This window comes from Ambystoma mexicanum, chromosome 1p (genome assembly GCF_040938575.1).
Source record: "Ambystoma mexicanum isolate Mex_15411 chromosome 1p, UKY_AmexF1_1, whole genome shotgun sequence".
NCBI classification, from domain to species: domain Eukaryota; kingdom Metazoa; phylum Chordata; class Amphibia; order Caudata; family Ambystomatidae; genus Ambystoma; species Ambystoma mexicanum.
In genome coordinates this window covers 147,597,642-147,621,566 of record NC_090921.1, presented here as the reverse complement: position 1 = coordinate 147,621,566, position 23,925 = coordinate 147,597,642, and the positions used below count along the sequence as shown (strand labels likewise).

Here is a 23,925-nt window from a genome sequence, read left to right as displayed (position 1 = left end):
CATATATTCTATGCTAGGCCAATATGGTAAAGAGTTGCAGTGGTTTATGGACGTCAAAGCCCCTCTGACCACATATATGGCAAATTCTTGAAAACCAAGGGGCTGGGGGTGGGAGGCAAAGGTTGTTGGGCCATTAAAATGTTGAATGGCCGAACTTCCAAAAATGTAATTCTGTTGGGATGGTGTGAATTGTTTTTTCTTTTTTCTTTCTCTCTCTCCCCCTCCTGCAAGCTAGGGTCTGGTTTATAAGCCGTTCCGCAAGTATGGAGTGCGTTTTCGGAATACTAAAGGTGTGTTTCCTCCACAGCCATCCGGGATGTGACTGCGACTGAACCAGATACTGAGAGTCCCAAGAGGAAGGCATCTGAGGAGGAGACCTTCACGCTGCAGGTGCGGGGCTGGCGAGAGATTGTTGCGTGGCATTTGGTGGTTGGAATACTGAGTGCGGGTTGAGGAGTGTGATAGAAAGCGGATAACTGCTGCTCTTCAAACGTCTTTGTGCTTGACTGCATAGATAACTATGGGGCAGGATAACTTTTGTACTTCGAACGACTACTACAAGATCGTATTTCACCAGATGGGAAGGTCCGGTGAATCCCTAGGAACGCCAAGAAAAAAATCGGGTACACACATCCTGGCAAACTGCACTGATAACATAGACAAAAACGGGGATTCCCTGCAGCCCTTCCCTATTGTGCTAGCTTATTTATAGTTGGGACCCAAACTTGCAACTTTTAATTCCCAATAGTAGGTAGTAACGGCAAATGTAAGTCCCTGGTAGAGGGGGGGGCAAGCACCAAACCCCCATATCACGGGCACAAGGGTGCACCCTGAGTGCATTAAAGGTTATTAATTCACATTCTAACTGCACCCAGGTGGCTACTTGCTGCAGGTGAAACTAATCATTCAGGGTCTGATGGGGCTTGAAGTGGGACGGGGTCGAGCCCAGCTAGTCTCAAAGCTACCTCTGAGCTGGAGCTCTATCGGGGCTCCCTCAGCCCACACAAGCAGCCATCACGAAGTGAGCGCAGGTTATGAGCTTGCTCGGCATGATCTAAACGGAGCACGCAGAGGCTGACTTCCTTTAATAAAAGTAGTAGCCCAGTGTACATGTGCTCAGCAAAGATTGCCGGCTTTAATCATTGCCGCAAATGCCCTATACAAATGTGTTCTATTTTTCATGTTCTCAAAATGCTCTTTGATTTTATGCAAGGTAGCTTACATTGGTTCAGTTTGTACCCTACCCCTTGCTCATCAGTGACTTTTAGGCCTGCAGTAGATTAATGGGGGCCCATTTCAAAATGTTTGGCCTGCTAAACCCACCATGATGCCCGTTCTGAGGGAGCAGTGTCGTGCCTAGATTATAAAGTAGATGTTTTTTTTTCCTAATGCAAACTCCAATGAGTGCTTTCCCTGGGTTTATCGTGGATGTCTCAAAACATGCGCCCCCCACCTTGAACATCATTATTCCCCAGGCATTTTACCTGCCCCACGTGAAAGAGCTGAAAGCAGGTTGAACAGTTTGGCAATAACACTGTGGTCATTAAAACGCACATTGACCGTGACACAGCCTTTAGTTTGAGGAAATTGGTGTCTTACTAGCCATTATGCACATACCAGCGGTCCTATTTTGGCTACGTACGCTGGTAAAACCCTAGTTAAAACACTGGAGCCAGGGGGTTAATAGCTGCAGATTATCACCAGGCAGCCAGCAGAGGACCTTAAACCCTAAATGATCACTTAGACCTAGGTCCCTTTTTAGTTTGGGCTATTAGGTGGTGCTGAAAGTGGTGGTTTTTTTTTTTTTTTTTTTAAAGCCCAAATTAGAGCTTTAATATTAGTGCTTCAAATATGTTGTTCGGTTATTGAATCCCTCCCATACTCTTTACGTCCTGTCCCCTTTCCTCCATACTGTATGGGAGTCCCTTCCAAGGAACGGGAGATGGAACCTTTTTCACCAGAAAAAACCTTCTTCCCCTTCAAATTCAGAGGCGCCCGGGGGTGCGGCTCAGGAAGCATGTGCTGCCCTGACTCCGCCCTCCGGTGCCACACCTCAGTCCCTTTTTTCCGTGTCGACTGGAACGGGCCAAATTCACCAGCGCTCCTGGGTTTGGCTTCGGTCATGTAATTCCACGAGTGGATACCACTTCTCCTTGTCTTTTTTTTGTCATTCCGGTACTCGGTCCTCAGGCATCGCGCTCCTCCCCGGCGCATGCCGACTTCAACAGCCTGCAGCGGGCTGTTTCCAACTTCAGACCCCCACGCCCTCATTGCCTTGGCCCAGACCACGGTTGGCATGCTTGTTTAGCGTGTGGCTCGCTGTCATTGAAAGCGCTGAAGAGCAGACTAGCCAGGTGGAGGGAGCTCTTAACTTCGAGCCAGGCCCAAGGTAGGGCCTCTTTTCTCCATCGCACCCTGCAAGGGAGACTCCTTCCCAGGTCCTCTCCCGCGCGGGACGGAGAGTGCACGCTTACCGAAGCTGCTCCGGGCCGAGGGATCCTCGTGTCAGTGAGGTACCGGAAGCTTAACATATTTTTTAAATTCTTCCTTTTTTTTTTTTTTTTTTTTTTTAAACTGGGTCTTCACTCGAGTGGCTCTTCCCTTGCAGCATGGCCGAGGGGCTACGCCCTAACATCAGCAACACGGCCGAGGGGGCGCCAAAACGCAGCTCTACCAACCCGCCCTCCTTCCCCCACACCCCCCCCCCCACTCTCTAATCCGCCCCCCACAGGTCGAGGGTGTCACACCTATCGTGCTTGGGCCCGAGGTGCGGGGTAGGTCTCGTGGTCCACACACGAGTCCTGAAGGAGGCCGGGCCCAGCGGAGCGAGCAACACGTCGCAGGCAGCCGGACAAAATGGCCGACCGTGCCAGAAAGAGGCACCCGTCTGACACTATTCCAGGAATTCGGCGAAGAACGAGTGTCAAGGTTGGTACCAGGTAAGTGGCCTACAGCCTACCCCTCTTATGAGCAGGGCAGCTTTCCTTTAAGTCCGTATGGACAGGGTATGCAGTGGCCTCAGCAGCCTCTCCCTACCCCGTCAGCACCCCCTGCCACCACTACAGTCCGTGAGGAGGTTTTCTTCGAGAGGTTCCTCGGCCTCATGAAGTCACCTCGGATGGAGCTATTAGAATTATCCTCAAAGACGCCATCAGTGAAGTCCTTCCTGCCATGCTAGTGGCACCACAGACTCCTCCATCTGGCCTCCAGGCCCTGGTGCAGCCACCTCCTCCGGCTCCGCAGCCACCTCCTCCGGCTCCGCAGCCACCTCCTCCGGCTCCGCAGCCACCTCCTCAGCCTCTGGCTGCGGTCCCTGTACCCCAGCCTCCGGCACCAACTACTACTCCTCCTCCACAGGATCATCCAGATCCGCAGGATACAGATGAGGAAGAGGATCCGGACATGCCATCCTCAGCCAGGGCCTTTGACGAACGTCCTGCTGGCCTGGCGGAGTATCTGGACCTACCCCAACCCGAGGTTGAACAGCCGGCAGAGGGGGTTCTGGCAAAAGTCCTCACACGGCGCCTTTCTGCCAAATCAGGGATTCCAATGCAGATCGATGTAGTCTCCCTGGCCAAGAAGGGTTGGTCCAAACCCCACTCAGCCGGTCAATCGACACATGGATGCCAAGTACAGGCACATGGAGGGGGATACGCTCTTGCTTTCGGCCAATCCTCTGCCACACTCCTCGGTGATCACTGCGGCATCGCTATACTCCAAGCCCCAGTCGTCCTCGGCCTCTTCCTCTGCGGCGCTCCTAGGCAAGGAGGAGAAGATCTTTGAGGTGTATGGCAAGGAACTCTATTCCAACGCCTTTTACTTCTACGTCAAGCCAACGCTGATGCCATGCTGGCAGCCGCAACCAAAGATTATAGCGGGAAATTGCAGACTTCCTCCCGGAACTCCCCACCCAGAGCCAATCGCGCTTTAAGGTGGGGCTAGCCGAGGCCAAGCAGGTGGCACATGACCTCATGGAATCCACAGTGGCCCATATAGATACCTCGGGCCGTGCCATCTGTATTGCCATGGACATGAGAAGAACAGCCTGGCTCCGGGCAATAAAATTCAACCCGGATGTCCAGGGACGCATACTAGATCTACCGTTCGGGGGGGGGGGGTGCGGGTTGGGGGGAACCCTCTAAACCCCCCACACCCCCCACCCCCTCTCCTCTGTGCAGACTGGCAATTGGCATGTGGGAGTGGGCCCTGGAAAATGACATTTACCTCATGGCAGTCTACCTCCCGGTGGAATCAACCTGGAAGCGGATAGGCTCAGCAGGCTGGGAGTGAACAATTACGAGTGGCAGCTAAACAACCTCGTTATTCAGGAGATTTTCAACAGGTTCGATCACCCCCAGGTGGATCTCTTTGCCACCTGGCACAAAAAGAAGTGTCCCCAGTTCGCATCCTGGCAAGGTCAGGGCCCCGGCTTTCTAGGCGACGCATTTCACCTCCAGTGGACTGGCATGAAAGCCTACGCCTTTCCACCCACTCCCCTGATTCACAGGGTAATTTGCTAAATCAAGAAGTCTCGCCAACTCCTCATCATTCTAATGGCTCGATGGTGGCCAGCCAGGGCCATGGTTTTTGGAGCTCCTCAGCCTCTCGGAAGTGCCCCCGATTCACCTCCCGACGGGCCCAGCACATCTTCTGGCACAGCAGGGGACGGGGTCATCCACCCTGCGCCAGAGCAACTAGCCCTCACAGCGTGGTACCTGAGCAGGTAACGCTTCAGAACCTTCGCCTTCCACAGGCCAATCTGGAGATCATACAGGGCGCCGGAAGCAAAGCTACCATGGCCCAGTACAAAAGCAAATGGTCCAGATTCTGCCACTGGACAGACTCGAGGGAATCGACCCTCTGGCGTGCACCCTGGAGGACGTGCTCTCCTTTTCGTCGCACCTCGCCCCCTCATGCCTGCAGGTGGACACCTGCCACACATACCTCGCAGCCATTGGGGCTTACAGGAGCTCAGAGGAAGGCATGTTTTCCTCCTCCAACCCTATAGTCAAACATCTGACTGGACTCGCAATGCTCTACCCGCCCGTCGAGAGACCGCACCAGGTGTGGGACCTTAACATAGTCTTGGGCGCCCTCACGCACAAACTGTTTGAGACAAGGGCGTCCGAGGACATCAGGCTGGTCACAATCAAGACGGCCTTACTAGTCTGCCTCACCTCGGCTCTTAGAGTCAGCGAAATATAGGCGCTGGTTGCCTCGGAACCATATACTACCTTTCACAAGGACAAAGTAGTCCTGCGGACACACCCGGCTTTTCTGCCCAAGGTTCCGTCTACTTTCCACTTCAACAAAAATAGTCCTTCCTATGTTTTTTCCCAAGGACGAAGCACAAAGAGTGCTTCACTGCCTGGATGTCAGGCGTGCCCTCAAATCCTACTTGGACAGGCCCAAGGGCTTCCATAAATCAGACGCCCTGTTTGTCACTTTCGGAGGCTCAAGACCAGGCTATCGGGCCTCTAAGGCTTCCAAATCCTGCTGGATGGTATCTGCCATCAAACAAGCATATGGGGACCAGCACAAGCCGCTCCCAGCCAACATGCCTGACCATGCAGTCAGGGCCAAGGCAGTGGCCATCGCGTTCCAGCGCCATGTCCCTTGGCAAGTCCTAAGCAGGGCGACTACTTGGGCCTCTCCGTCGGCTTTCTGCAAGCATTACTGTTTGGAGGCTGGCTCTAGATCTGAGGCGGCCTTCAGACAGGTGGTTCTCAGGAGCCTATTTGCTTAAGGAGGGTCTCCTCTCCACCCTGGGGCTACAATCAGTTGTAACCACCCATACTGTATGGAGGAAAGGCGACGAGGCGTAAGAGTAATTAGAAGTTACTCAACGTAGTGACTAACGTACTCTTAGTCCATAGTCCCCTTTACTCCATACGTCCCATCATCTCCCTCATTTTCCAAACCAAAAACCGGGCATTCCTAGCCCCAGCACACACATTTTACAGTGGAGTGTGCTGGAGGGGGTTACAGTGGATCCCCTGTGTCTAAATACTCAAATACTCATATAGCAGTCAAATGTTACCCTTTCCTATTGAAAAGGCTGGTGGCAGGGGTTTACCATAAAACAACAAACTACCAGGATTTTTTTTCGACCACGAACACCGGTAGCTAAAAAAATCACAGGAGCCATGTTTTTCAAGATGGCGCCTTAAGCCCCTTTGTTTAAACAGGTCCCGGTCTTCTTTTTTTTTTTTGGGGGGGAAAGGTCCTTCTACAGTGTCTCTGTGCGCCAAACCAGGTTTGGTCCCTTTGTTCCGTATGCCTTTGGCGGGCTTCAGGACTGAAGTCCGCCCTTGGTGTCTGACGTCTGGGGTGGGAAGGAAGTGAGGGAGTTGCCTGAAACTCCCTGTGCTTAGTCTCCTAGGAGACCCAAATGCACTCTGGCGTGATTGACTGGCCGACTGTCCGGCAAGGACGGCCTCCCTGCTGGGTGAGTGACAGCTAGGCTGGAATGAAAGGGAGAGAACTATTTAAAAGACGAGTCTCTTAGACTGGAAAGCAGAGTCGACCACTGGAACGAAAGAACCGAAGAGGAGCTTGAAGAGGTCGGCTGCTGCAACTCCTGGACTGTTGGTTTGCCCGGTGAAGCCCTGCTGCAGGTCCGAATTACCAAGTTCATCTCGACAGAGAAGCCCCTTCAAGGACGACTTCTCTCTGAGTTGGTGGGACCAATCAACTCATAAGCCACATGGACCTTAAACTGGAAACAAATGCTACTCGAGGAAAATGAGGACACCTGATCACCCTCCCCATCAATTTCTACACCGTAACTCCCTTCACCTACCCCCTCCTCTATCCCCCTGCCCCCCTTGTAAATAGTTCTAATTATTGTTCTAATGACCTGTTCATGTTTGTATATATGCTTCTCACTATTGTATGTTACATTGTAAAGCGCTTTGGCTTAAAGCGCTATATAAATTCAATAAACCTAAAACCACTGCCACCAGCCTTTTCAATAGGAAATGGTAGCATTTGACTGCTACATGAGTGTTTAGACAAAGGGGATACTATGTAACCCCTCCAGCACTCCATTGTAAGAGGGTGTGTGCTGGGTCTAGGAATTTGGAAAGACTAGTAAAGTCAATTTCACTTTTACAGTCTCTGGGAAACAGTAGTTGATCCCAGAGAAGGTATTTAAATCTTTGGGAAGTTTAAAAGACATCCCTGTGTCACTGCACTGAGGGTGCTGTGTAACACACGTGAAAAGATGATGCCTATGGAGTTATCTGAAACTCCATAATCAAAGAACACATGTGGAAAACGCACATCAAAACACATGAGTGGGAAAAAAAGGCTCACACTTAAAAAAATTTTTTTAAAAAAAGTCCTCCTAATCCAGCCAAGTTGCTGGGGTTCTTTACGGTGAAGGGAATTGGCACATTTATGAGAATTATCCGTCTGCTTGTGCGCCTCGGATGGCTTTGGCTTTCTCAGCTACACCTCCTGCACGGCCTTCCAATGCTCCCTGGCCGGCTTCGCCTTCATTCCACAGCTGTGCCTCATCTAGGGATTTGAATGTCTTGCTCTGGTGTCTTGATTAGCAGCAACTATGCCGCACCTTTTGAATATACAGCACTCTCCTCATCTTTCTCGTACCAGTACTTTTGGCATTATGGGAACTGAAGTCCATAGAAGATTGTGTGATATTAGTTTGTAATTTTCATTAGACTGAGGATTTCTCATTAAGGCAGAATCGTGGCAATTCAAGATTCTTTGGGCATTAATATTGAAGGGACTGGTACATTGATAACATGCCATAGGTATTTGGGAATGATTTCACTTTCCTCGTCAGAAGGTAAATACTGCTTCTCTCCTATTGGAGTTCCCACTTCCCTTTCATAGCCGTCTCCACCCATGGGATCCTTTTCCCCTGATACCACCCCCGGCGTTAGGAATCAGGTAGTGACTTCCATTCCCTGGCCACATGGGAGGAGACTTTAGGCTGCGATTCATCACATATATCTGGTTGATGTGTAGGCGCGCAGGGATGTGGGGTGCTTAAAAAGGGGCAGACATGGGCACCAGAAACATTTCTCACTGATGCGCATATAAACAGCTTGTACAAGGAAGTCCTGCCAGAATGGGTACTTGCAGTAGCATGCTGTCATATTGGCCACTGCCACCCCAAAAATGCTTTTAAACTGATGTGTAGGTAATGGTTGTATACTAATTGTTCATTTTACAACTGTTCGAATTACAATTGACCTTGTCACAATTGACGAATTGTGAAGGTCAATTGTAACATATATGGGGGGGGGGAAAACCCCCCACCCAACGCCAAACCCCCCAAAACCTTATAAATACGGTCAATTGTGAAAAGCAATTGTGACCCTTTAAATTCAGTCAATTGTTCATTCGAATAATTGTAAACTAACAATTTGGGTAATACCTAACATTTAGCACTGGGCTCATGAACATGTGCTTTGGTGTGATTGCAAGCATGTATTGCTGAAATGGGCATCATGAAAGTGCATTTAAAAAATGCTCTTATGTACATTTTGTTACCTGGCATCTATTGGATATTCACCTACATGTGCACACTATGCTTATTTGCCCAATAGGTGTGTGCAGTAAAATGCACCACAACAACCCATTATTTAAGGAGAAATCAAATTCCTGGGGGGAGAGGCCGCAGACTCCCCTGACCCCACCCCACCACCCTCTTTCTTATTTTCCTAGTTTGCTCAAGAACATATTTGGGCTCCTACAATAAAAATCTTAACCAGCCCCCGCTGGTCAGATGTGCTGATGGGTTGGGTCATCAAAACTGTGGTCTAGAGGAGTATGCCGAAATACAGTGCTTGAGGTCTAGAAAATCAGAGCACGGTGAATGTAAGCGGGGGAGGGGCAGTGTGCGTGGAGAATACCTTGATATAGGATCACCTAGAGCAGTGGTTTTCAAACTTTATGCTGAGGCCTCCTAGTGTTGCTGTCCCCCATCCCAGATCTGCTCGTATTGTCTAGTGAAAGCAGTCATACTCAGTCGCGCACCCCCCAGCCCTCCTTCCTTTCTTCGGGCCCCATGGGGGATACCTGCAAGTATCAATATCATAGGTGTGGAGTAGAGGGATAACCTAGAAGCAAAATTAGATTTTGGGGGGGGGGGGCGGGATGCGGCAGCAGTGGGAGGTTACTTGGATGCAAAGCACAGTGGGGTGCCACCACATAAAAGTGGTGTGTGTGTCTCCACTACAAAGAATGTGACTGCTGTCATGGCTGCAATTTTTAAAACCGAAATCCATAGGCTAACCTACATGGGGAGGGGAGGGGGGGAGGGGGGTCTGGTATGTACACTTATTTAGTGAGGCTTCCCTTGTCTGGATGTAGAGTGGTCGTCTGTTCCAAAGGAGGGGTTAGGGGGCATGGGCAACTCAGCAAGCAGGAATCTTTTTTTTTTTTTTTGCCCTTTGGTCTTGTAGACCTTTACAGGCCGGGGAAGTGGGGCAATCTGCTGGATGGGTGCCCAGAACTGTGAAAGGTAGGAGGTCTTTTCATGCACTTATGGCAATAATGATTAAGCGCGCTGGGAAGCCAGTAAGAATTACAACAAGCCGCGTCTAGGCAAGTGTTTTAATACAAATGTTCTCAAATAAGGGATGAATAGGATATCAATTAGGGGTGGAGGGCGTCTTTGCTGAATGACACCTACCCTGCCACTCTTAGTTGAGCAGGAGTGAGAGACGGGGGTGGTAGTAGTGAAGGGATCCTAGTGTCGCTGTACCATTGGGTGGGGCTGTCCAGGTTTCTGTGATGCCCATGGTGGAGAGGTGGGGGGGGGGGGAGTGGGTCAGCAGCCGGTTGGAAGGAAAGATTATGAAAGGGGTATCGGTCATGCTATAGCCCGACAGTGACTGCTTAAGTCAATGGGAGCAAAAGCTTTCTAGGTACATGCTGTAAAGCGTTTGGCTTCCTTATTTTGTCGGCGTCTAGCAGGATCTCGGTGTCGCAAAGGTGAGACCTTCAGGAGTTTGTGTTCAAATACCAGACAGTTCATTCATGCAGTGACCCATTAATCGAATAGAGTGCCAAGTGAAGGAGATCTTGGCCATGGTTGAGGGCAGAATTGTGGGCCCTGCTAGGGCTGAAGTGGGCCTCATTTACATGTAGTGTTGGACTTGATGGAAGGAGGGGCACAGTTCTTTGTGTTGGATTGAACTGGCTGGGTTGGAAGTGGCCACCTTCATAGCTAGTAACATTTTCTTCTTTGCCTGCAGATCCATGGGCGTGAGCGGTATGAGATGTTCAAGAAGCTGAACGAAGCGTTGGAGCTGAAGGATATGATTCCTCAAACTGACTTGGAGAAAATCAAGCAGCAGAAGTGAGTCTTGCCCGCAGTGGCGCCAGATCCTAAGATTCTCTCAACCTACTCTGCTAGATTTTGCAAGCTGTTTGCTTCGACCATGCTCACTCTTGTCGCTAACTTTGTTCCCATTTCCATATCTTCTGACCCATTCATGGCAGGGCCACTAGCGGCAATCACCAGAGCTAATGGATGTAATACATGTGGAAGAGCAGGTTAGAAAATCAAATGAGTCCTCTTCCAAGACACCAACAGATCAGCAAACTGGAAACCTCTGCCTCAACCTAGATTCTGACCAGAGCCTTCCTAAGATTTCCCATCAGATGCTTGGGGATCCCCCATCAATGCCTCAAATGCAACCTCTTCCCAGACTCTAACAACCAGTCCACAAATCTCCATGAATCAATCGCTTAGACAGTACACCTCTACCGAAGACAACAACAAAAATCACCTGGGAAAACCTTACAATACTTGGGAGCAATACGGCAAACCATAGCACAATATATCTCCTCATAAACACCCCCCCCCCATTGCAAAATATTCCAGAATGTTACTGGGGAAATGGCTGCCAGGTGGCGACATTTCCCCAAAAATGCACCCCAAAGAAAATCGAACACTTTTCCCGAAATATTCTAGAAACTTATAATTATGCCCCTCCTAGAATATTTGAGGAAAGGGGGGGGGGGGGGGGTATGCCTACCTCGTGACTTTTTCCCAGCCAGATTAACACATGGACCCTGTACAAGATCATACCTTCCTTCAGGGCCAAAAACACTTCAACCGATCATCCTCAGACGTCATCCACTACTGTGAATAACTGCTACTGTGTTTCACATCCACACGGAGCTTCCTTCTCGTCTATATACCCTCTTATACAATCTTGGCTTCATAGAAAACATGGCAGATTGGGTCTCTCAACCTGCTAAATTGGGAAATTTCAACTATAGGTTGGAAAAAGGACAACGCAATTGTTTTATGAACCTGGCTGTCCTGAATCTGAGAAAGTTAGTAAAAGGACCCGCTGACGCAGCCGGACAACCCTGGATGGACATTTTAGCAATGAAAATGGCTTTCTCACTGGCTCCCTTTCACTACCTTTTTGTTTTTGGGGCTACCATCTCTATCCCATTCACCCGAGCAGCACCTCTACCAAAATGAAGGCTCCACCAGTGTTTATGCCCAGGGAGAGCATAACATTAGACTGGCTCCTTGACACATTGAAGAATGTCTAAGCCACCCACCCGCCTACTTTGCAGCCGAACAGAAACCCTATAATAAATACTCCACAACATTCATGCATTGATATCATAAACCCTTAAAATACTTGCCCCAAAATAGCTTTTTCAAATAGCACCAAAAAAAGCAGGTGCTTAGTGGTTCACCCTAACACACCCCCACCCCCGTTCCCCCCACCCTTACTCAACCCGCTCAAGAATGAAAACTGGAGGCTCAAGACAACCTGGAGAGAAAGACACTCGCCAACAGACAAAATGGCATACTACGGACTCCAGCTCTACAGAGTAGAAATGATAAAAGCATGAGTGCCTGGTGTGCTGCAAGGACTTGGTCTCACTTGGATTCTGAGCCGTGGACTTTTGCTGTTACTCGAGCAAAACGTGCAGCTCCTCTGAATTACGCTGCGTTATGTGTTTAGCTGTTCTTAGGAATACGACTTGTACTACAACTCCCACCCACTGCAACTAGGTGCACCAAGACACTCCTCCTGCCACGCTTGCTCTGGCTTTCTTCCCCTTGAGCAAAGCGTAGCAGAGTGCTTGCAGAGTGTCTGGTGTACTGCACTGACTTGGTCTCACTTGGATGCTGATCTGTGGACTTTTGCTGTTACACGAGCAAAACGTGCAGCTCCTCTGAAAAACGCTGCTAAACGTGTGTTGATGATCTTAGGACTAAAACTCCCATCCAATTCAACTATGTGCACCAAGACACGCCTCATGCCACGCTCACTCTGACTTTAAAACCTGCCCCTTGAGTGAAGTGCTTGCAGAGTGTCTGGTGTACGGTGGAAGGAACGGAGCGGTCTACCCCCCCAGATACTCCACAACAAAAGTTACGAGGGTGCATTGCTGGGGGAGTAGGGCTCCCATTTACAGCCTGATCACACATGAAGGCTCTGAGCTTAGAAATAGTAGGGGGACTTGCCTCGCCCCTCCACCCCCTTGCCTTACAAACCGGCCCTACCTCAAGCGACCCAGTGGTGACAAATGAGGGGGGTGTTTCAGACTTGCCCAGGCCAGAAACCCAGCTCGAACATTGTATTAACCGCGAGGCTTCCCCATTCCTTGAACGTCCGGCCCTTTCACTATTGACGTTTAAGTAACTGCGGCCACAAGGAGCCATTTGAAAATCCTGGCCGCAATAGGGAGCAATCAAAGTGAGAATCTGCCTCTTGACACATCTACTCACATGTTGCCTCCTCCCGCCAAACTGCTCAATGTTCCTCAATGTGAAACTGAACAAAATGGAAAGGAACATCAATCTACATTAGGCTGGAAAAATGACATCAGATCAACTGGGCTCGAACGGATCCTCAAGACCCCAAGATACCCATCTCTCATGGAGGTGCACCAACATTGACATTTTTTTTCTGCCACAAGCACAAAAACTAAAGTCACAGGCAAAATAAAAGCCCAAACAGACATTGAACTGATGTTCAAAAACGGAGGAATCCATAAACTGGGATCCTTGGGAAATTTGAAAGGAGAGGATCCTGCACTTAATGCTAAAGGATCAAAGTGGGACCTCTGGGTCCCTAATCCCAATAGCGGCAATGACAAAAAAAAGTCCCAGGACAATCAATGCGCACTCAAATGAGACAAATTTGAAAAGCAATCATTTTGTGCATGGTCACAGCTCCTGGAAACCCACAAGTCTGGCTCTAGACGAGCGATCCAGAGGTCCCCGATTTTGCTTCTCACTGGGGGCATAGAACAGCAAGGAAGGCCCGGAGACGCCATCGTCAGAATACGCCACCAACGATTTTGACATGCCTGATCAGGTGTTGCTCGAAAAATCCTTGAATATGGAGTTGGAAAATGACAACGCTCAAGAACCTGAAAAGGCAGGGGGATCGTCCATCTTGCCTCTAAATCGTGTGGCTGGAGTGTCTTTCTGTGACCAAGTGTGCAAAACATACAGACTGACTTGTAAATCGTAAAAGCCAGCACGGCAACAAGTCAAGAAGAAAGCGGCTTTTAAGTCCTCAGAATCCCAGACTGAGGCAGAAACAAAAGGGAAACCTCTGGAGAAAATAACGATTTTGTGATGGTCTCGATGCTAACAAATGTCTTGCTTCCTTATATGAAGCTACATGAATCAATGCAAGAGTCAATTAAAGACCAGTCAACCATGCGGGCCATGGTGCACTCAAAAAATGATTTTCATTGAAGGCTTTGTCACGGCGATCAAAAAAAAAAAATTTGGAACAGTAGCGCAGGTGTAGCTCAACTTCTCCATGATATTTTAGATTCAATAAGAAAGGATAAAACAGAAATAAGATTATCACACCTGTCAGTGAGCACCATTAATCCATCGCTAGAGGGAGATTGAGCTGTTAATCCCTTTTGAGTTGCCCGTTGTGAGGGATCACCAAGCCCGCTAACTCATCAAACAAGCTTACCCTGAACTTAACGTTGGAGGGGAATACAGAGGTCGCGACATCAACAGTCACTATTGAGCCAAATAAAGCACCTTCCTCAGACTGTGATTTCTCCAACTGATCATGAGAAGGTAACTTCCTCCTCCCTGCTAGCTGAAGCTCAACTGTTGTGATCTTGATGGTCGTGTAGATGAAGATACCTCCGTCCCCAAGTACCACACTGGTAAGAAAAATATCACTACCAATGCAATTCTTGAGGCCACAGGTGTGGAGTGCTGTCAAGCTGGAACCAGGAACACCAGAAGGACACCCTGACTGCTGCAAGGCAATAAATGATTAGGGCAGACAGTCACAATGATCACAATGCAATATGGTGGAAGAAGCTAAAGGGCTTACCCAAATGTGTCAGGATGCCTCAAAGGGTTAGGGGAACAGAAGGGTCCTTGTGGGCACTCTTGATGGAATACACCTGTAGGTTAGGTAGCCAGTGGATAATCCGTAAACAATCCTTTAACAGTCCAGGGTCGAAAGCCGAGAAAACAATAACCAAGGTCCAATATCCAAAGTTCAAAAGTTTGTGCAAAGCCAAAGGTCGTGAAGTCTGAAGGTTAAAGTTCGCCTGAGGAAGAGACCAAAAGCAATCCTTGAAAAGTTCCGTGCTCAAAGAAATCCGAATTCTAAACGAGATCCAAAAACGCTGTGCAGCACTCCGAAAAGCAGCTGTGAAGCGTCTGTTCCGCGTTTCCCCTGTCCTTTTGACTGTGTTGAATTAATCACGTGATAGTCCCGAGGGAAACGTGGGTCCACGTCATGTGACCCTCGACGCTGCACGGGGAGTCTGCCAGCGGTTGGCCGTCTGTTGCCAGCGTTTGATCACCTGATCTGAAGCACTTCGTGCGCTGAATTGTAGTCTCCGGGCGCCCGTGGACGGGTGCCGTCCTGGAGAGAAGCGCCATGGCAGATGCCAATGTAGGAAAGGTCGTAGCCGTCCTTGGTAATTCAGTTGCTGAGTGTGATGAATGTTATGGGGTACACGCCGTATGAAGCGTGCATGGTTAGGGGTGGTGGACGTGAATCTGGAAGGTTGTCTAGCAATGGTGTGGCAGGGAGAAGGCGTGACATCAACCAACTGTTTCCGCTGCCAAGCACTCTTAAATTGTGTCAAAGTTTTGTAAAAAAATGTAGGCCAAGCTAAAAAGCTAGGTTCCACCAGCGTCCCACTAACTAAGACCAAAAAAGGGCTACTTCCAGCAACTGGGAATAATGCCAAATCAAGACTGGTGAAGAAATCTAAAAATCAAGCTAACTCAACCAAATCAAACAAAAGCCGCCTATGTGTCAAAAATCTATCCATACATACCCTCAGCTGAGGGAGCAACGACTGACAAGTTAAAAAACCCAGCAGTAGCCAATATCATTGAAACAATTGTCCTCTGTGCAGAAAATGAAAATATGGAAAAACCAGGTGACAAGAAACTGGAGACATTGACGAAGTAGATCTGGATTTGTCTACTTATAGTATCTCGGATGAAGAAAACTCCTGTCAGGAGGATCATGAACCAACTGACGAACCATCAGTGTCTGAAGAGTCAGATTCTGAATCCTCCGACTATGATGATGATGAGGAGATGACATCGGATAAAGTAAATCCGAAGTCGTCAAATAAGGAAGCTATGCAAAGTAGACCATGACCAACAGAACCAGATCAGCTCCCAACAAAGGCAACCCAGCCGCCAGTTGTAGAGGAGGCAATCTATCTACAAATTCAAGAGCTGATAAAGACCCTGCGGCAATAATACATGCAACAGCCTCCTTTTTAAACAGCCTAGTGCAACCGGTGGGCAGGATGAGCCAGTAAAGAAACGAGCTGGTCAAACTGGTCTGTTTGTTCCCACTGGCAAGGAAATGATCCACGGTTTAAACAAGGTAGAGAAAGCTGTAACTTGGCAAGATGCAGTATCACAGCCAAAAGTAAAACTGAACCCGCCATCCAAAGGTAAAACTAAACCACTTTCCGCAACCCCTGTGCGGGGGGGGGGATGTACGAGGCTGGCCCACTGCTGGTAACGGGAGGACTTGATGATAGCTTGAAAATCTCATGAGAGAGTATGTTCCTATGATGATGGATTAGTGCTTAATCGAGCCAATGTTGTGCGCCTCCTACACCATGTTCCAAGCCTTGTACTCGTAACATCAAAAGATCTAGTGTTATCGAGTTTCCCAAAGAGAGATGCACTGACAAAGTGGTGGTCCACCTAACTTCAAAACTGGCCAAACATCTTCTCCTTAAAGAAGCCCATCCACTGAGACCATTGGGCTTTGATATGAGGGATTACCAAACGTTCTATTCCCCAAAACTCAAAACAGCAGAAAGAATGAGTGGAAGTAACGAACAAGGGACAGTTTCATCAACAAAACGAGAAACTACAAAGGGACCGGCAAGTAACAACAAGCTTTAATTCTAACACTGCTAGTGAGGGGGACAAATCCAATTGGAGATGGCTTGTCCAAATGCTGGCAGACAAATTACCAAAACAATAATGCCATAGTTTCCCTGAATGCTGGTCCTCCTAAATCTATATCGGAACCCGGCCGATCCAAGAAACAAAACTTTTGAAGACTATATATTGCAGATCAAATCGCCAAGGCCAGATTAAAATGGAATGACCCGCTTATTCTGATAGTGGGTGATCTAAATTGCACATGTTTGGACCAGACCAACAAGCCCATACTTGTTGATTCACTTACCAGTAACAAAGAAAAAAGGGAATCACTTGGTGAACAACTTTGCAGTCCAGAGATTGTATTATACTGAATGGCATGATAAAGGGTGACTCTCCGGGCCAAGCAACTTGGAGGGGAGCAGGAACCTCAAAAATATTGGGCTATATGAGCAGGATCCTAAAAACTCAGTTGTGGCCGCTAATGATGGCGATCACAACCAATTAAAATTGGTCTGCTATTACAACACCGCTCCTCTTACGCCACAGTACGACTGCAAAACTGCTATAAATCTTTCAGGGAATAGACTATCAATTCAAGCAAAAAATATTGATACTTTGACAACAAACCTGATAAGAGAGAGCCGGCAAATAACCTGGGAAAGGGGTAACGAGCATATAAATTATGGCCCCCTGCTACCACAATTTGCACTAAATTAATGTGGGCCAAAGGGAAGACCGACATGAGCCATCGACATGCCTTTGACCATCAGATCATCCTATAAAAGAGAACACTTAGAAAAGCAATTGCCAGTCTGAAGAAACAAAAGCTTGTGAAAGGGTCTTTACAAATCCACAAGCTAAAACAGAAATACCGCAACTGGCTAAAGCTTCATAAAAAATCGATCTTGAACCAGGACGCCCAAAGAATGTTAATCATATTAAGACCAAGAATACAGCCGAAATATGGTCCATTATAAATGCGTTAGACGCCCCACAAGATGCCCTCCTGTCTAACCCCATCTGGCAAAGACCTGGCAACTACACTACCAGAAAATACAAATCACCAAAGATCAGGAAGTAGTGATCCCAGAATAAAGCTGTGTATGATGGAGACTCACAACGAGTATTTACTGGATATAGCGACCCAAACAATTGAAGCTATTCAGAATTTAAAAAATTCAAGAGGCCCGGACGGACTCGCGAACGCTCTTATGAAAAGAAATCCGGAGCTTTGGGAGAATCACTTGTTCAAGGGCATAACACAGGTTGCAAATGTCCCGGACTCGTGGAAATCGGCGGTGGTTGTCCCAATCTTTAAAAAAAGGGCATGGATCAGACCCAGACAACTACTGACCGATTGCGCTCCTGGATATTCTGGGTAAAATCTTCAGAACTTTAATCCTAAAAGTTAACCAGGTCGAGTGGTGACTACGAACTACGGGATCATTGGCAATCAGGGTTCGTAAAAGACATCGTAACTGGCTGTAACACCTTCATAATCAATTTATTGAAAGCTAAAGCTGTAACGACCAAGGGAGGCAAGGTGTACATGGCCTTTATTGATCTCTCGAAAGCTTTTGATTCTATGCGCAGGGAGAAACTTTGGGCTAAGTTGCAGAACTGGTGCTGCCAGAGCTTTTTACTGGAACACCTTAAAAATCTACACCAGGCCGAGTGAAATTGGATCAAGATGGGCCCCTTTCAGATGCTATAACCCCTAATGTGGGATTAAAACAAGGATGCCCACTTGCCCCGGTGCTCTTCATAAAATTTCTATCAGACATTGAAAACTCATTTGAGGAGGTGCGCTTGTTTTTTTTTCTCCACCTAAAATAGCCAACACTGACGTGGGTAGACTCTTATACGCGGACGATATTGTGATAATCGACCAAACACCTATTGGGTTACAACGTCAAATCTCTGCCTTGGAAAAATATCTTGATACAAATGACCTAATAATAAACCCAGCAAAATCTAGGGTAATGGTGTTTGGTGAGGGTGATCGACGTAGAAGAGCCAACAACTTTGTATGGTTCTCCAAGAAAACCTATCAAAGTGGTAAAGAGCTCACATATTTGGGAGTAAACGTCAACACCAGCAGAAGTGAACTGCCCCGCATAGCTGCACTGCGCAAAAAAGGCACAAACCTTGCAGCGCAAGGGAAAATCCTACTAAAAAAGTTCTGCAACTTCTCATTACTGCCACTAATTTCTTTCTTCAGAGCCAAGGTGCTGCCCATTTTGAATTATGGAGCTGAAACCTCGCTTATGTTGACCGAAGACATCTGGCCACTTCTGGGGGGTATCTTTTGGAAAAGGGTACTGGTCTACCAAAAAGCATTCCAATTCAGATTGTTAGACGGGAACTGGCGCTGGCATCTTTAAAATCAATTGCTAGATGGAATTCAGTCTGTTCAGTCTGCGTGGAGGATACTCCCAAGGAAGGCTTTAAAATCCTAAAAAAAAGGCTGTTGGATCCTAAAGGACTGATCCTCAACAAATGGAGGTTTATCTGTCATAAATTAATGGAAGATCTAAACGAATCGGAGAAATGATTGCTTCAAAATCCGATAATTTCAAGAGGAAGCATTATCGAAAAGATTGGATTGATACCTTGGAAGATGTACTTACAAAAATCGAGATGAATTTTGATCGACACTGAGAAAACAACGACCCACCACGGTATCTCCAAATATTTCCTAACTGGTTCCTGCGTCAGCAATACTTGCGATTCCGCTTAAATATATGTGGTCCAAGATTTGCCAGATCTTCCACACCGGGTGCTGAATCAAATTTTATCTGCACTCTTTGCAAAGATCAATTCGCCATCCCTCCAATCAAACATCTAGTTATGAACTGTTCACTACTAAAAACAAAGACTTACCAGCATGGGAAATATTATCAAATATGGGGCTGCCTCGGAAAAGCTTTGGTGGACTATTTTGGTTGAAGGAAAGAAATCAAACATCATAATTGCCCTGACGAAATTCCTGCTATTGATCTTCACAAAACTAGCAATGGCAGAGAAGAAAAATTGAAACCTGGAAAAACTCTTGACAGTGACGATTCAGAATGAACTTTGGGGGGGAAAAACTATTTTATTTGTCATTTCATGACACTAGTCCATTCTACAACAAAGTACTTTCTTTTCAGTGTTGTTCGTTTTTTCTTTTCTTTGCTTTTTTGTAAATACGAATTTCATCTAATTCTTTTTATAGATGTATGTAGAGGAAACCAAATAAGCCAATAAAATAAAAAGTAAAGAAAGTTTCCTATGCACATCGCATACTCTACACAACACGACCAGAAGGCAATGATCAAGATCATCAAGGAATTTGAAGATCCTTCAGTCTGCAGTATATCGAACCTCTTCCCTACAAATGGGACTACTCTCCTTTCAAACAGGCAAGACAATTCGACCAAGCCATAACCACTTGGACTAAAGTCCAACACTAAACCCAAAGTTGGCAGTAGCACCAGACAGACTGACCTCAATATTAGGAGCCGTCGGCTCCTTCTCAGTTAAACTAATTCGTAATGGCTTCAACCCAGAAGGATCACCGATCTGACGCATGCCCAAAACATCTACAAAGCTGTAATCGAACAACCCTGTCTCATCCCTATATTCCAAACCCTCCTCAACTAGTCCAAAGAACAAGACTGCATTCTGCGAGCGTTCAAAACCGCCTTTATGCCTCAACTAAAATAAAAAAGAAACCCTCTAACTTATGCCAGCAGCTCCTTTCTACTCCTCCTAGGATACCTTGAAGTGACTACAGAGAGCCCACAATGCTGCAGCCATACTCCTTTTGTGATGCCAACACATCAGCCCTGCTTTCTTCTTATCCCCCCCTCCCCCCATGAGTCTGCTGGCTTCTGGTCAAATAAGCCAACCAGAGTGTTTTGCTCCAGAGCACTTTGCTCCCGTAACGTGTCATTCATAGCAGTGCCAATTTCAATGGGGAAAGCTATGGAGGATCAACCTTCTCATTTTTGTCTAACAATTTCTGAATCCTACCCATAGAGGCCTGTCGTTGTTGAAGACCAGTTAACCTTCAGGAAATCCTTCCTACATGGCTATTCATTGGACAGCGTCTCAGACATAACGGTATGGCACTGTCAAAGACCAGACAAAATGGAAGCATACCAGGCAAACCTCAGCCAACAACTACCCTACAGCCAAAAACCCTCCAGAAAACATCTTGCAACACAAATAACAAATGAGCAACCGGAATCTGGATCCAAATTGACCAGAGTAAATGGCAGGATTAGTAATCCTTTGCAAAGCACAAGACAACCAAACCAAGACTCGTCTCAGTAACACCTGCCTCACACTAGCACACAACCTCAGAGCTGCGACGTCGGAATCGTCTGGGTCAGTCGCCCCTACCCTCACCATAAAGTGTGCAGTGGAGTGATGGATCTAACGCACTTGGTGGGAGACAGTTGTAGGCGGGCACGACTTTTCTTACTTTGAAATACTTAACCTGCCTCTTACCGTCTCCAGCAACTCCTGCTTACCTGTGATTCTGGATCTCCTTCAGTATGCATCGGTAGGAATAGGACTTGGGCAGTAAAGGGAATCAGTACAAGGATTCCCCAAACTCCCTAGTAAGAAACTCAAGGTTATAAGAAATCTAAAGCGCACACAAGGAAAGGCAAACCAAGAAATGCTAATGTACCGTTCCTGTGGTTTTAGTTTGCACTTCTATCCCAGCAGTTTTTAATTTTCTATATAAAAAGGGGAATCGCAGTACCCAATATAAATCCTATACCTAAGCAGCTGCAATGACTAAAGAGTCCCCAAGACCAGTCCATACAAAGTGCACTTAAAAAATATATTCAAAAGCCTTTCTTGGGGAAACGGACTGGAAAGCCTGGCTGGGTAGTGCAGTTCAGCCAGGCCCGGGAGGTGGCAATAGTGTTGGGTGCGAATTGTCCACCGCGTGGAGAACCGATCAAGTGTGCTGGGGGCGTGGCATTGATTCTTGATGCAAGGCCCCTCCTGGCAACGGGGTGCAGTGAACATGAAGGGACTGGGTGCAGCAATGAAAGGTGCAGCGCTCCTCCTGGGAACATTCAACCAAGAAACCTTTTGTTGCATTAAGGGTCAAACCTTTTCTAACTGTCCCAATGGCTCTCCGCTCGTACCATGCCTGATATTTTTTATTTTTAATATCCGCCATGCGGCTCGTGGATCGTTCACTTGCTTTTTCACTTAAATCTTCACAGACCACTCCCCTCGGAAGGGAGAGAGGGGGAGTTTACAAAATCGACCAGCTAGATTAACTGTTTCTCCATTTATGGAGAACAATGTAACTAAAGCCATACACGCACCGACAGAATAATGGTTCGGTGTAGTACTAAGAAGCCATAATGGGTGTCGTCGTTGGAGCCAAATGCCTGCTTTGCTCCAGCTAACCGACTCTTCTCTAAATCTCCTTACACTGCACACCGCAACATCATGCCTACCAATGCCAAATCATAGAAGGTGCTCCATAACAATCTTGCAGTGCTGCGCAATTTCGTCATCTTCCTTCAGGTAAAACACCTACATCAGTCGGTGGGGACACAGGTGTATCATTCCTGCACTCTGGACTTTGGGGGGCTCCCAGCCCGTACACAACACCTTACACAGCACCTTAATGTTTTCACCTGCTTCTCCACTCTATCCCACGGCCTTCCCTTTCAGAACCATGCCCAGCAAGGCTTCTAAACCTTCACTTTTGCTCTGTACATGTTAATCGCTCTGCTGTCTCTCCCTTTGTTCTCCTACCATTTGTTTGTTTCATCCACTACTTAATGGTATGGTTTGTGTGGTTGTTTTTTGATAATTTCTTTTCTTTTGCCTTAGATCCCAAAAAACAAAGAAGGAGCGCGACCCTCCTGCCCCGAAAAATGGCAAGAAGCTTCTTGTTAAAGATGAGACGCAGGACTCTGATTAAGGCTCTGTCTGACCTAGGGCTGCAATGGTGCCTGTATTCGGTGCAATCCTCTGCCTTTGCTGGTGCTTCTTTGCTGCCCTTGGGGCTTCTCCACTGACCCTTTCCTGACAGCCCTGCTACCCTTGCAAGTGGTGCCCCCCCCCCTCCATGTGAGGGGCGAGCTGCACCCAAATTTGACTCTTTGCAGGGTTCCTGGAAGCAGAGCCACACGGCTGAAGCTAAAATTCACTGCCAATATAATACTTTATATCTGAAATGTTTTTATTGTTTTTATTTTTTAAAATTTGTATATAGCGCTATGAACCCTCGGGCATCTGAGCACTGCTTATTACCCACGGTCTGTGGTGCTCTTATTGACCTCTGATGGATGAAAGGCTGAGTTTGGCCCTGCCGGATTCGAACCTGCGTGGGCAGGCTCTGCATGGATGTCAAAGCAAGTGCTCTACTCGCTGTGCTATCTGACCGGCTTTTTATATGACTTTTTTTAAATAAACCATGCTGGATCAATTTAACTGCCATTGTTTATTCAGAATATTACTATACACTTGGAAACAAAATAACAGTCAGAAAAAGTGTGCATACCGTTTATGGGATTAAAAATAAATGAAAATGCACAATAATAGTTGGTCTGTGAAAGTACTACATTTCCCGCATGACTGGAATTAACGCGAATAATAGAATGAACAGCAGTTGCACCCCACCCAACAAACTGTTTTGTTAGCAAGAGCTATTTGATGTGAATTAAAAATGCCTTGTTAGCTGTTAGGGAGAATTTTCATTTATGTGCTAATTCCCTTTAACAGAGACCCCCCAGCTCTTTTGCTGGACTCAAGGCTTTTTAATTTTAACTCCTGAGTGAGTGGGACTTTTTTTTCTCACTCCCGTGTGTGGTTTTCTTTTTGAACTAGAATTTTTGTGTTTCTCACCGTTTAATGGAGTTTGGTAAACTCCATAGGCATCTGCTTTTTGCATTGACACACAGCACCTTTTGTGCAGTTCCACGGAAGTCCCTTGTACTTATCTAAATGTTTAACTACATTTTCTTGGCTGAACTACTGTTCCCAAGAATAGTAAGATGACCCCCCCCCCCCCCCGTCTTGCTTACCTTATTTTGTGGGTCCAGTACACACCACCCTATGTGGAGTGCTGGGGGTTTACATAGTAACTCCATTATCCCAATTCTCATGTAACATTCTTTTACACTAACTCACTTGAATGGCTGGTGGCAGTGGTTTCTTTTTTACTACCATGTACCTGCAGGCTGAATCCTCAGCTGCAGTACAGCACACAAGGGTGACAATTTTCCCAAAATGGCCCCCCGTCTTCTTTTTTCACCATTTCCTGTCAGTTTCCTCTGGTCTTTTACTCTGTTGTGCATTTTGTCTTTGGCGGGCTCCAGTGTGTTTGGAAAAGCAGGAAATGAAGCAGGGTCCCGAAACTTCCCTGTCCTTGTGTGCCTTAGTGGAACCAGTTCTGATTGGCCGACTGGCTGTCCTGGAATGAATGGGAACTTGCTTAAAAGGTGAGGTTTTTGGGACTAGTGGCAGAGTCGATCACTGGAGGACAACATCTGAGAGGTGAAGAGATGCCAGCAGCACCCACC

The 23,925-nt window shown here is 47.3% G+C and overlaps 1 protein-coding gene across 3 annotated transcripts in view; it reads left to right on the top strand.

The window, feature by feature from the left end:
* TP53 (tumor protein p53) overlaps window positions 1–22,834 on the top strand; it is a 277,553-nt gene extending 254,719 nt beyond the window's left edge. For 2 of the 3 annotated variants that reach the window (XM_069645368.1, XM_069645375.1), the window contains exons 9-11: window positions 308–390; window positions 10,233–10,336; window positions 22,232–22,578. In XM_069645368.1, coding sequence (XP_069501469.1) covers window positions 308–390; window positions 10,233–10,336; window positions 22,232–22,322 — 278 coding nt within the window. In that variant the 3' untranslated portion in view covers window positions 22,323–22,578. Of the gene's footprint in view, window positions 1–307; window positions 391–10,232; window positions 10,337–22,231 lie in introns of all 3 variants that reach the window. The other variant, XM_069645384.1, reaches the window with a different exon arrangement.
* The last annotated feature ends 1,091 nt before the right edge of the window (window positions 22,835–23,925 follow it).